This window comes from Halyomorpha halys, unplaced genomic scaffold (genome assembly GCF_000696795.3).
Source record: "Halyomorpha halys isolate HHAL.00 unplaced genomic scaffold, Hhal_1.1 Scaffold2589.1, whole genome shotgun sequence".
In the NCBI taxonomy this organism is placed as follows: Eukaryota; Metazoa; Arthropoda; class Insecta; order Hemiptera; family Pentatomidae; genus Halyomorpha; species Halyomorpha halys.
Window position 1 is genome coordinate 63733 of NW_027109892.1, and position 14652 is coordinate 78384.

Genomic DNA, 14652 nt, shown 5'->3' on the forward strand with positions numbered 1-14652 from the left:
ACAAACTGATTTAATTAATAAATAAATAGCAGTCTCAAAAAATTGAAAAGATTATATATAAAATAATTTTTTTTTTTTTTTGTTTTATAGCCCTGAAATTCAGTTCGAAAAGCCGGCACGAATAAATAATTTTTTGTTTATTTTCTGACCGCAACCTCCTCCCCTCCCCCCCGCACCGACCATTTTCTTCACTTATTATTAATATATTATAAATTATATAAGTATAAACACATAAAAATATAAAATCAGTAATGGTACTTCTAACACATCGTACTTCTTGATCAGCGGTTATATAATGAGGATATGTGATCAACAGTTACACTTAACCGTCAAGTTTTTCCCTCAAAACAATTAACGGTTAAGTAACCACTTTATAAAGGCTCCCGCGCTGTTCTAAAATTGGAATTTACCTTCAGATTGAAGTTTATGTTGGGAATTGGAGCTAAGTGCTCAAATTTTAATGAGGGCGGTTGGATCATAACGGAAAAGGAGAAGCCGTTGCCTGCAGGTGTTAGCGTTGTTCGCACATATTTGGGTTGGGTCTTGTGTTCAGATTACCGGGAATTGTTTTAGGTTTGCATAATAATTGAAAACAAGTTTGACATTGTTAATTGGAAATAATTAATTCACTCCTACCTGACTTTACCTATAGTGGAATTCTAGTAATTAGAGGGTTCGCATTTTAGTTCGAAGCTTATGTTTGCTTTGTTATTCATTGTTAATTAATTGATAACCAAAAATTCAGTCTTTCTATGCCATGTAAGTTTGTTTTCACCCAATATATAATCCTAAACATATTGCATGTTAAAGTGTGACTTGGGTAAGGATATCGTTTCAGGATATGTGAGGAACGTCTATTACTGATAATAAAATGAGGTCTGAAATATCTCGGTTACTGAGATTTCTTAACCTTTGTAATTTTAATTTGATTTTTTTTTATGTCGAATTCTGTTATTGGGACTTAGTGGATCAATATTACCAGTAGGCATGTTTGGAAAATTTGCGGCATGTTTGCTTACAAACATTTTAAATTTCTTGGTACATGCTTTGTTTTTCAACTGCTGTTTAAAAACAAATTACATGTTATAATTGTACCACTAATTAATTTATGGATGGGTCATTCCACGTCAACGTAACACAGTTTTGACCCTTGCCATAACTGATTTAATTAAAATTTCCACAGGTTTTGCGTAGGTATCCTAAACCTTTCAGACAAAGTCCGGCAAAAGTGAAAAAGTGCCTGACAAAATCAGGCGAAATCGGGGAGAGGTAAATTAATTATGTCTAATTTTTAATATTGAACTTGTTTTTCTACTATTATGCAAACCTAATAAAACCTTTTATTATCAATCTTTCTTATTTTTCACTGGAAAAAAAAAGAACGGGTTAATAGATTTGACTATCTTTGTATAGTGAATACAAATGAAAATGTAGGGGTTCCGCCACTTACCTTCTAAAAAAAAGGTTCTGACATTTTATATTTCTACAAAAAAGGTTCCGTCGCCAAAAAAAATGTTAAGAACCGCTGATCCAAGTTTGTGTTCGATAAACAAGCCAATAATATCGAAACGAAAGTGTAATTCATTAATTGTCGCTGTCAAATAAATGGTACTGTTGGATTATGATAATGGAATGGAAAGCGGGTAAGTATGAACAGAGTTTAATATACGAAAGACATAAAATTTACTTTGGAATTTACGATAATAGTTTTGTTTTCTGTGAACAAAGCCACCATTGCTCATTGCTTCAAAAAACTCAAGGTGACAGAATAATCTCAACCTGCGGAGGCTTTACAAAAGGAAAAAGAGAACTAGCACTAGCTGCATGGGATCAGATTCTTGTTATCTTGTACTGACAACAAATATGACCAGCAGCCGATCTGTAAGGATTTTGTGTACATTGGCTATGAATTATAGTTTCAGAAGAACTCACTGACGACGACATTGTTTCTGCGTGCTATTCTTGCTCTTTGGAAATAAAATAAGAAGAGGAGAGTTGTGAAAAGACTTAAGAAAGCCTGTCAAAGCTTGACGCAGAAAAAGCCTTTGACACCATTCATAAGTATTTTAACATACATACTCAACAAAATAGTGATAATCCAGGCATATTTGTAATATAATATAACTTTTAATGTGTCTGGGTGGCATACATTTAACCACCGAGACACCTTAAAGGTTATATTATTCAATACAAACCAATTTAACTGATTTTCAATCCATAAGTGACAAAATAACTATATTTAGGAGGACAAATGAAACGACGAGCTTGGAAATTTGGAATCCCCTGTTATTTTTTAGTTTAAAAATTGCTTAGGTTGCATCTTCTGTCAAGAAACTTAATGGTCAGAATTTACATCCTTCTTACTATCCCTTTCCATTCGAATGTAAAACGTGGCCTCTTACTTCAAGGAAAGAGCAAGTCCTTAAGGATTTTGAAGATAAAATATTCCGACCAGAGGGGAGAAGGGTGGGTTATACTATAGATTATCGCCATCGCCAACAACGGCCTCGAAATACGTAAACTGCACTTTGCAAATATAATCAATATGATTTAAGTATTGCGAAGAATACTTGAGTAAAGTTGTCAGGCTTCGAGCAAGTCCATGAAAAGTTAGTTAGCGCGGAAACGTCCTTGGTGTTGATAGGATTAAGGATAACGTTAACGATGAATTTGTGGATTTCGGTTTGGATCGGATTTATGGGACAAATAGTAAAAGAGCCCAAGAGGAGAAAAAAGGCAGTTATATCACCCTAATTTTGGATTACTTTGATGAAAACTATGTATGATTACTAGTCAAAATTGATGAGTCTGCCAAGTATAGGTGGGGGAATAAAAAATGGCGGCCGTTTAAAGCGATAAAAAAGTTTAATTTTACAATTCTTCTTAAAAATTTAATCTTAAAAAGTAGGAAAATACAAGAAAACCTAAGAGAACATCATTTAAAGATGAGCAAATTTGCTATAATATATCCCTAAAAGAGTTATTTGCGTTTAACAGATATTTGCGTTCATAAATCAAATTTATAGTCCGAACAAATATAAATCAATTTATTTTTTAGCAAATCTCATGAAAACTACTATTCCTACGAAGGTAAAGGTCATAAACTTCTTTATAGTACATTAAACTAGCTTTAATTTGAGTGCTAATAGACATCTGTACGTCACATAGTTCCTGAGATATAGATTTCTCAAAATAAATTAACTAACCTACTAATCTTTCAGTAGATTTTTAAGAAATTTTGCTTTTTAAAAAGCTATATCTCGAGAACTATTGGCCTTAAATAGATCTTTTAGGGCTAATATTTCAGCAAATTTATTCTTCTTTAAATAATGTTCTATTAGATTTTCTAATGTTGTTGGTAGTTTTTAAAACATAGAGCTCCGAATGAAAAATCAATGTTTTTTTAAGGATTTGATACAGCCGCCATTTTTTAATCCCCATATCTATACTTGGCAGACTCATCAATTTTGACTAGTAATCATACATAGTTTTCATCAAAGTAATCCAAAATTAGGGTGAGATAACTGCCTTTTTTTCTTCCCGGCTCTTATACTAAGATGTGTGCACAATAGCAAGTTGGTGGTTTCGGCACCAAACCTATAAATTTACTAAGCTTTTAATTATTATTTGATAAAATCCTATTTACGTAAATCTGCTTCTGAGCTAAAGTATATTATTATTACAGTAGCATCATTTTAATATTTATAGTTATTTCATATCTATAGATATACTATCCTTTTCTTTGTTATTACTTCAATCTGTTTATTGCTGTGAAATAAAACTTAGTGTGCTCTACCAATTTTTATTATTGTCGTTAATTGGAAGCCTGTGTTAACCCCTGATTAGACATGGACGAATTGAATGTAGGGATAAATCAATAGGTACCTGCGAGGGGAGGGATGCTTCTGTTCCTGTGACCCGTGGACCGATACCTAAAGGCCGTTTAATCAGATCTGCTTCGATGATTGGTCGCTGATTGCTTCTCCTCCTCCTCTTTGTCTTTTACAGATTCGTGACCGTACAAGCTTCATTACATCGCTTCCGTAATGCCCAACAGTCGTTGAATATTTTATTTGCAAATTGCTCCAATTTTCTCTGGGCCATTTGTTGGAAACTGTCTTCCATCTTCTTTTGTCTTTGACAATTGTGACTAATTGGATTGTTGAATGGAATCTGGCATTGTATATATTTATTCGTATAACTTCAGCAAGTTATTCGATATCGTAGACTTAAATTAAATTTGAAATTAAATCTGAATTAAATTATATGAAACTATTCTATACTTTTATTTATGAAAAAAAAATACCTTTTACTTTTGAATCGATGGTCTTATACTGATTCAGTAATAGCGGTTGTTCAGTGAACTGCTTCAATAAATATTTATGGAATTATCCTGTTATAAAATCTATACGAATGGAAGGGAAGGGCCTTCCGCTTTATTTATGTTAATTTTTACATATTTTACAAAATTATTGTCATTTTATGGTCAGTCCCCGCACTCTGCAATTTATTTAAGAACATATCGCTGCTTTTCTGGAAATTTTTGTGGCACATCTAACAAAAAAAAAATATTTAGAATTGGGCGTATTACAAAGATACGGTTACTTTCTTTACTGAGGTCGTTATACAGGCTTTCCTAACTATGGAATACCTAAACACAAAATATAATAAAAAATGATTTTTTGCAGATGTGCTTCTGGGAAAAACAGCAATATGTTTTGGTAACTTTTTACTGAAGGAAGGATAGATTTGTATTTATATCGGATATGAAAAAAAAATTGTCCTCAGAGTCGAAACTTTTCCCTCACATCCTACGTTTTATAATATATCAAGGAACTAATTTGGTTACGTGTCCGTCTGTAGTCGTATTTGTGTTTGGCTAATCCGATTAATATAATTTAACTAGTTAATTGATAGATAATATAATAGGTAATTGGCTTGTCAATATACCTGGTTTGTCTCTTATCGATCTTATCAAATCCATCTACTCACTACTTTCCGTAACATTTATACACTTAATTTCGAAAAGGGTTCGTCCGGTTCTAGTATAAACTCCATCCAATTTTGTAAACTTCTTTTGCTTACCCATGCGAAAAATTAATTTCCTTTGTTCACGTTGCTTTTGATCGGTTCGTCCTATTGAATTTATTGTTAAAAGATAAATCATTACCCTTCAAATATAGAAGATTTTTTCGTACGCAATGGAAAGAGGCAGAGAGGGTAAGAAACTTTGAGCAAAGAAAATAATAAAATAAAATAATCATAATAGGAAGCTATACAGCAATACCCATGTACTTGGAAGAAGTTTTTTAAGTTATATTTTTCAGCTAGTTGCAACCGCATTTAAGCTGTACTTTTTTCAGAAATTATTGTCCTATCCAGAAGTACTACGTTTAATATCTGGTAATATAAGTAGAATCCACTAATACTTGCAAACTGTCAGATTAACGATTTAATGTTGGTAGAATTATTTTCCATTCTGTGTCAAACTAAGATTGTTCTGATTTTTTATTTAGCTTCGGGAATGTTTAATCCATTTTTAGCTTAACTTTCTTAAAAATAAATCGATAGACATTAATTTTCTAGAAGCATTATTATTGTTGTATTAGAACCATTATTGTTAGACACCGAGATGATAATATTCTGCCCAACCTAAATCTCATGTCTGATAAGGCAAGTGTTGGTTACCTTCTCGGAAGGTCATTCATGTCTGAAAAACATACAGTGTTAAACGTAACTGTAACTTAAGAAAAATTACCTCAACAATGTTCTGCTTAACCTTTTGCAAAATAAAATATCATTATTTTGCAAAAGGTTAAGCAGACCTTGTAACTAATTAACCCAGACAGATAAACTAATTCGAAGATTTTTTAGAAGTTAATGGGAAAGATATATTTTTTTTAAATGTTAGTTTTTAAAAACTGTGTCGTGAAGTATATACAGGGTGTTTCAGGGTTAAGTGTCCAAATTGAAAATATGAATTAAGGACTTCAAAACATGAAAAAATTTTCCTCTGAAAGTACGTCCGCAAACGATTTTTTAGGAGATAAAAAATAAAACTTATTTATTTGTTCTAACTACTTTATTAATTAAACGTAAACATTAAAAGTTGTTTTAAGTGACCCTTGAGCATTTAGACAGGCTCGGCCGCAGCAGTAGCAGAACGGCATTGGAAATGTGGTATTATTTCACAAGAAGAATCCTTCATCATAAGGAATTAACATCATTGACCGACTTGCATAGACTTTTTGTTTAATATCACCCCAAATAAAAAAATCCAGTGGTGTCAGGTCTGGACTGTGTGCAGGGCAATCCATTGATTGGGATAATTAACATTTAGCCATTTTCGTGGACCTCTTCCGTAATGTACAGAACAACCATCTAATTGAAGCCACATGTCCCTTCTCAGTTGTAGTGGAATATGTTCAACTAAATCATTAATAAAAAATTCCAGAAATGTGCCCCGCACATTCCACATTTCGAGTCGAGGCGACAAAAAATCTGAGCCTATTAAAATATTGTTTATTATGCTCACGAATTGCATGGGGATTTTCCTGCGACCAGAGGTGATTATGTTTCTGATTGAAGATACCTCTTCTTCTGAGTAGCTTCATCTGTCCCGAGAATGTTTCCTGAAAATTATAGATTATGCTCTAACTTGAGTATAATCCAATCTGAAAAATGTCTTCTTTGCTGAAAATCTTGCGGTAATAGATTTTGTACCCGTTGATAATGATTTGGATGAAGTCCATCTGCAAGTTCTCCATACTGTAGTTGGCTTAATATTTAACTTTGCTCCAGCTCATTGTTCACTGGCAGATGGATTACCATAAAAATATTGTAATATGGTCGCACTCCTTTCTTCATTTCGTAAAGGGACAAAAACACCATCAGCACATGGTATTATAACTAATGTACCAGTTTCTCTAAGACGTTGAAACGTGAAGCTAAAGATTAGACCTGTTTGGTAATCTTATATTCGGAAATCGTACTGTTATGTGTACATTTAATTAATAAAGTAGTTAGAACAAATAAATAGGTTTTGTTTATTTCATATAACGTAAATAATTCATTACAATGAAAATATTTAGGTGTGAATATCTCCAAAACGTCTGCGGACATAACTCAGAGGAAATTTCTTTCTTGTTTTGAGCTCCTTAGTTCATATTTTCAGTTTGGCCACTTAACCATGAAACACCCTGTATAGATCGTAAAGTTTCAAGGGTTCAAATTTTATCGAATTTATTTAACTTTAATACAGGCTTTATAGTTTTGTTTTTGCATTCCAAAGCTCACAACGAGACCGATAACTGAGTAAAAAAATATCAAAAACTTAGGCTTTCAGTTTTTGGGCCACTGTTTTGTAATTTATGCTTATTTTTAAAACCAATAACTTAAGCGCGAAATTTTCTGTAAATTGATACTATGGATTTAAAAAAATATATTAATATAGCGGACAAAAAAGCATTTTACACGTGTAGATTTTTCTAGACTTTCAGAATATCAAAAAGAAACAATGTACTTAAACATCTAACCCAGTCTTAGTGAGAATTAGTTTCTTCTATCACCTATTTTCCCCTCATATATTTCCCGTACTTGTTCGGTAGAGGGAAACATATTTGTAATATTAAATTTTATATAAGTTTTAATATAAAATATAGTTTGATAATTATAATTATTGCATTTGTATTCATAATTCTAATTTTCTTTTCTTTTTCAGGTAAGCTATCAATGATTTGGCTTTGTAAACGTGAGTAATTATTAATGTATTTATTTATTTGTTTTAAATTATATATGATTTATTAATTCAATTTAATTTTTTAATTAATTACGATTCTTTTTTTTACAAATTAAGTATGATTTTACTCTATACTTTCATTTTTATACACATCCAAGCTGAAAATTATTAAATTAATTATTTTTGATTTTAACTTCTTTCGTTTAGGGTTTAGTTTTTTTTAACCAATGATTGATAATTAAAAAAAAAAACGTAACCCATAGAATATGTACCTATTGTAGTATAAACCGGTTTCATACAAAAATTATTTATAAATTTCTTAGAAGAGAAGGAGAACGAGTCTCTTCTGAATACTCAAGTTTTGCACAAGAGTATTATTATGAACCATACTGTTATAATTTTTTTTTTTCGGTCAATTATGAATAAATCGTTTCGTTTCTTGCATTGATTGTTGCTCAGTATTCACTTTAGGTGTGACCCTCACTAACGTTTAGATATTTCATACTCACTTTCGTGTCCACACTAGACCAACAATTAGCCAACATATACTTAAAACAGTAGTATTATCGAGTCAGAACATCCATAGCAACATCTTAGCTCGTCATGGATGGTGGCTAATTCGCTTTTACAGTGTTTATGATTTCACGACCGGTTGTTTGTTTACCGCTTCTATGAGAATGCAAATGTAGATTTTAAAATTGTGTTAAAAATCGCCCAAAATTGAGATTTTTGGCTTCTTGTAATTTCTATCATTCACTAATGTGTTCATTTGAGGTGTCTAAACAAAGTATTTCAAAACTAGTTCTCGAGGTTTGCAAGGCATTCGTCAGATTTAAAAGAGTAATGAAACGTTCTACACCAGAGGAATGGTAGTAATTTCATTTTAAAAAGATTTCAAAATCAACAGATTATTATGTTTATTATATTTGTAAAATATAATATAATAAAAAGTGTGAAATAGTTTATGGATGGTAAATTTTTAAAATCACTTAATGAATTAAATTGTATTAATGGAGAATCTCTTTAGTTCATTTTCTGTCTGGAAAACCATAAACCGTAGGACGTAGATCTACGTAGATAGAAATTCGTTTAGTGCAGCAACCACTTCTGAATTTCCAATTTTCTATGACGCAGATGCTCGTGTCTCCTCATGTTCCTTCATTGCATATTAAATAATAAAGTGTTAGTTTTATGTTAAAAAATTCATATAATCATAGGATTTTTTTTTTTTAAATTATCCTCTGAACTTGTAACATATTTACCATAAATAGAGTACAGATTTCCCTCCGAATATTTTTTCATTCCTGCATTAGTTCTTCATGAATATCTATTTAGCATTTCTCAGCCTTTTTCTTTGTTGGGGGAAATGAAGTATTTCGCCAACATGGTGTGCTACTATATACTGAGGTTTGTTGGAACATGGGGCTTCAGTGGTGATGTTTGATGATTCCGGCTCACTTTTTTTATCTTCATATTAGGAAAAACAAATTTCATTGAAATGAGTGTTTTAAAATTTATTATGATAGTAATTGTGAATATTATATAATTTTATAACTACAGTTGGACCCTGCTTACCGGGACCAAGACATTGCCGATTTATCCGTAGTGTATGAAAGAATAAGATAAAAAATGTTAATGTAATTCTTATGATATTATACCTGTTAGAAATGATTGAAACGCAATAACAGCTTAATATTTAAGTAATATGTAAATTAATGTACGTGTTAAATTTATTATCCCAACTTCAAATGATTTAAAAAATAAATACTGTAAATACATGATTCAATTTATTACTAGTGATTAACAAAGAATCTTCAAGTTTTTAATAGTCATTTTTGTTATAGTTATGATTCAAGAAGTCAGTTACGTTGTTTTGAAATTTGGGTATGGGAAACATTTCTCCCCTAGTATCTTCTATTTTTAATTGTAATAAAATTTATCCCTGGTGTTTCTGGATACTTATGTTAATAATCCAGGCAGGTATTACAATCAGAGAAGTCTTTTTTTTAATTTCTAAACTTTGTATTGTTTTTATTTATTAGTATATAATATACTATTAAAAAGAACCTTTTGGCAAAATTTTCTTATTTAATTAATAATAATGAATGAAACATTAGGTTGTAAAATATTAACGAATAATGTTTACAATTCGCTTCTGTTTTAAATATTTAATCTGTAGTACTTCAGTGGGCTTGAACAAAATTTATATTCCTTCTTGATTCTTTATGCCTGGTCGAACTTGTACCATTATTTATTATTTATTTATTTATCACCCTACTCCGCCTATTAGACAATACGGGTGTTCGCAGCAGTGGATACAACTCATTGCTGCATATGACAAACATTACAAAGCTGTGCACACAGCTTGCTCTTGCTACAAAATAAATCTTGCTCTTCTACTGAGGCCTTGCAACGAACTTTTACCATATCTACCTGACTATATTTGGAACCTTTTCCAATTTTTCTGTTACTTACTATGGGTCAGTACCTGTTTGTATATGACCTCTCCCCTCCCCCTACTTTTAAGGTTTTTCAGTTTCAGTGTTCTTTGTGCTGTGATTCTCTAAACTACTGTCGTCTGTTGTCCAAATTGTGTTTTTAGATTTATTTTATTAACAATGCTGACCTTAGATGAATTAGTTTTTATTACGTGTACTCTTTTGCAGTGTTACGTATATTTTCTTTTATCCTATTTTACTATTCGTTTTGTAGTCACGGGTAGTGTTTTCTATTTTAACTAGCTATTCGGGAATGTTATAAGGTTTTCAGTTTCAGTGTTCTTAGTACAGTGATTCTCTGAACTACCGTCGTCAGTTGTTCAGGTTTATTGGCGTTTTTTAATTAATTTTTTTAGCAATGCCGACTCTAGATGAATTACTTTTAATTACGTGTACTCTTGTTCTATGTTACGTATATCTTCTTTTTGTCGTATTTTGTTTTCATTTCATAGTCTCGGGTGGTGTCTTCTGTTTTAACTAGCTATTCAGGTATGATTTACATAAATAATTATTTAGATATATGTTTTAGAAATAATTGTAAGTAGTATAAATAATATTAGTTAACTAAATTAATTGTCTAAGTTTAAGGTTCCACATAGTGACTTCAGGGCCCTGTTTTATAATAAAGTACAAGCTAATACTATTAATCTTGTAGTTTGTATTTGGCGCAATTACACTGACTTGTACAGCTCTGCATGATAAATTTTTACTTTTAATGTAAAAAACTTACTCATATAATGTCACTAATAGCCGCCCTATCATGAAACAAAATGTGTTAGTGCTTGTAATTTATAGCTTGTGTACTTGTATTTATGGACTAATACTATTGGCTTTAATTATGAAACCAGGTCCCTGATTGTAGTGTATTCAATGGTCCTTCCTGCTTCAGTATTCTTAGTTTTTCTGATACTTTCAGTTTGATTTAAATTATTACGGTCGGGTTTGATAACAATAATTATAAATTTAAATTATTATTCTTCTAAATTAGTTTTTAAGTAGTCTTAATAAGTTTACGGTTCCCAGTTTCTTGAGAGGTTCGGTTGTTGCTAAAAGTTATTGTAGCTTCTTTTAATTGTGGCCCGTTATAACCAGCCGCTTACAAGGAAAACTCGACCACTTCAAGGAAATTAATCTTTTAACCAATTTTGCTGTGCCTCTTCTAGTAAGGTAAAATTAAACTTTCTTCACTTTCCTGTAATCGATGCATGTAAATATTTGATCAATAATTATTATTTTAAAAATAAATACATAGAAATATGGGGAACATTAAATCTTAATAGTTTCTTCTGATTTTTTTTATTAAGTATACCATTGTTTTAACCATATTTACTATATATATTCCTACTTCAATTCATTTCTATTTGTACCGTAACAAAAATAGGAAACAATTTTAAGTTTGGAAAACGCCAATTAATTTTATTAACCAGTAGGTATTACGTCTTAATTTTTTTAAAAAAAACTTTTTAACCTCCGCAAGATATGAATAATCACTTACGACTTGTTTGTATGAATGACTGTGGATTCATAACTTTCGAAAGCCTCCTCTCATGAAAGAAAAACCACTTATGCCCCTTATATTATTTGAAATTCATTTTTCGTCAGATGTACTCCTAGTGGGTGAGGAGGGGGGAGGGGAGGGACCTTAATACTTACAGGTACCTGCCTGTAAAAAGCGACTCAGTGACTCTTTTGACTAACAAAGAATATTTTGCAACTTTAGGGAAATCATGCTTTTGGCTTTCTGACTCTCTTATTTTAAGGTCCTAGCCAAACTATAGTTCGTTTGTTCTTTTAATGAATAAGGATAAATAAAACAGACTTGACTTGAATCGTTATTATTTTTAGGGTCTTAATAATATGATGGTTTATATGGTTTATAATAATATAAACTCTTTCTGAACATGGTTTAGTATATATTTTTTTTTTACTTTTAGTAATAGTTATTTTTATCTCTGATAATTGTTTTCATATATGAGTGTACATAATTTTTCTTTCTGTCCTCTCTGTTCTGATGGTCTCGGTCTAAAGCAACGGTACTCGACCTTTTTTTTTTTATAGGGGCCAAAAACATGTGTCAGTCATTGTGTCGCGGGTCGCAAAAAATAAAATAAAATAAATTTATTTGGTTTTCGCGATTGTTAAAATTGAATTAAACAATTATGAACGGATTCATCAGGCATATTGTAAATTTATTTTTTGTAATTTCTTGACGTTTCAAACACGTCGCAGTTTCCGTGGACACAAGCAGTTGTTTAATTCAAATTATTTAGGTATTAATAAAAAAACAAATTAATGAACTATTTACTGTAATGAAAATGATTTGGGATCAGTTGGATCAATTGGGCACGAAATTCAAACACGTTTTAAGCTAAATTTCTTATTCATTTTAATTATTGCTTAATAACATAATAGCTTCTTCCCATTTCCATTGTTTATTTCATCCCACTTGATTTCCTGTAACATGTCTCGGTCTCTCACAGTTAATTATCTGTATAATAATTTAATTATTTATTATTTACATAATGTTTTCGCACCTGGAAATTGGGAAGATGATTAATCTTGTAGTGAACCTTCTTGACGGAGTAAAACTCAATAAAAAAAATTATACGGGAATAAATTGGTTTTGTGACGCGAGGTAAAACGGGTGTAATGAATGTGAAGGGTGGAGGAGCAACGCTGGTCAATTCTAGGAGAAAAATATTTATATTGTAACAAGATAGTAGGAGCTTACAGTAGCTCAACAATCTCAGAAGTTTCTATAAGAATTATAGATTTCTTGTAAACTTCTACCTTTTTTGGTTTGTCTAGCTATGTTCCCGTCCTAAATACGTTCATATTGCTAATGTAAATTTAGGTATAAGAATTTTTATTTGTAATGTAAACCTAATCTATCAATATTTCTACAAGATAAATTAATTTTAAAACTAGTAAACTCGCTATTAGAAAGTACTACAAGAGGCGGCCGACAATTGGCGCAGTTTTTGCAAGACATATTGAAAACATTCGATCAAATGTTTATATTAATTAGTTTAGCTATCACAAGCCAATCGTATCAACGTTTATTAATAATACGAATAATGATGTAAATTATAATTTCACAAATGAATAGTATAATTTAATAAAACATTTTTTAATAATAATAATTAAATAACAAATTGAAATAATTAAAAATAACATAAAAGAACAAGAGTCAGAAATCAGTATTTTATTATTAATTCAATTTTAATAAATTATTTCCTTTTCAGAAGTTTCACTTCTGTTGGCCAGTCCCAAGGCTGCCGCCATTTTTACCATATATTACTTAATTTTGAAAAAAATTATTAATGTATGAGGAATAGCTGAATTTAGTAATTAGTTGTAAAAATTACATAAATTGTATGTGCGTATTTATTTTTGTCTTATTTTTGTATTTACCGTGTGTGTGCTAATAAGGTTCATTTGTTATAATATATCTTGGAGCCTTAATTATTATTTTTTATGAGCATTTTTATTATGCTTAACGCCTTAAACTATTCAGCTTAAAGTTATTTTCTAATTCCAGTCGTTCACAACTTTACATGAGTTGATTAGTAGTTAGTTCAATTTATTATTGATTCTTGTAGTTTTTGTTGGTACAATATTTGAAGTTTTATTAGAGTTCTTTTAAGGATTAGATGGAACGCCATAAATTAGCTATCGTGTTTAAGAGCTGTTAAGAAAGATTCAACAGCGCGAACTGTTAATGGAAGAATGGAATCGATGCTGAAACTCCCTTAGAGCAATTACTCACTGCTGTTCTACCTGTTGTGTTAGCACTGCCGAGTTTTGTTGATTAAATGCAGAGTGTTCTGTCCTAGATATTGCTAAAAGGTCCATGATTCGTGTGCAATGGTATATCATAAATATTTCACTTTGTGAATTGTATTTGTCTTCCATTTTTGTGCTATTTTGTTATGATTAAATTTCTATAATTTTATATCAAGTACGAAAACGTGATTGCCATTGGTTTAGGAAGGAAAATATAGCAGTAGTAGGGTAATTATCTTTAACCTAGTAGTTATATTAAAGTTAAAGTATACCTAACGATATGTGAGACCAGTCAGCTTACTGGAAGCAACTCACCCCGAGCTGTAACCCTACCCCGGCATATCTTAGTCTGAATTTGAATTAACATAAAAGAACAAGAGTCAGTATCTGTATAATAATTTAATTATTTATTATTTACATAATGTTTTCGCACCTGGGAATTGGGAAGATGATTAATCTTGTAGTGAACCTTCTTGACGGACTAAAACTCAATAAAAAAAATTATACGGGAATAAATTGGTTTTGTGACGCTAGCTAAAACGGGTGTAATGAATGTGAAGGGTGGAGGAGCAACGCTGGTCAATTCTAGGAGAAAAATATTTATATTGTAACAAGATAGTAGGAGCTTAC

At 31.0% G+C, this 14652-nt stretch overlaps 1 protein-coding gene across 5 annotated transcripts in view; it reads left to right on the top strand.

Annotated features, from left to right (window-relative positions):
• The window catches only part of LOC106691639 (UDP-N-acetylglucosamine--peptide N-acetylglucosaminyltransferase 110 kDa subunit), a 93815-nt gene that overhangs the window by 35119 nt on the left and 44044 nt on the right, over window positions 1-14652 (top strand). The window contains exon 7 of one of the 5 annotated variants that reach the window (XM_067048053.1): window positions 7721-7739. The exons of the other annotated variants lie outside the window; for them this stretch is intronic. Coding sequence (XP_066904154.1) covers window positions 7721-7724 — 4 coding nt within the window. The 3' untranslated portion in view covers window positions 7725-7739. Of the gene's footprint in view, window positions 1-7720; window positions 7740-14652 lie in introns of those variants that run through there. 5 annotated transcript variants of the gene reach the window in all.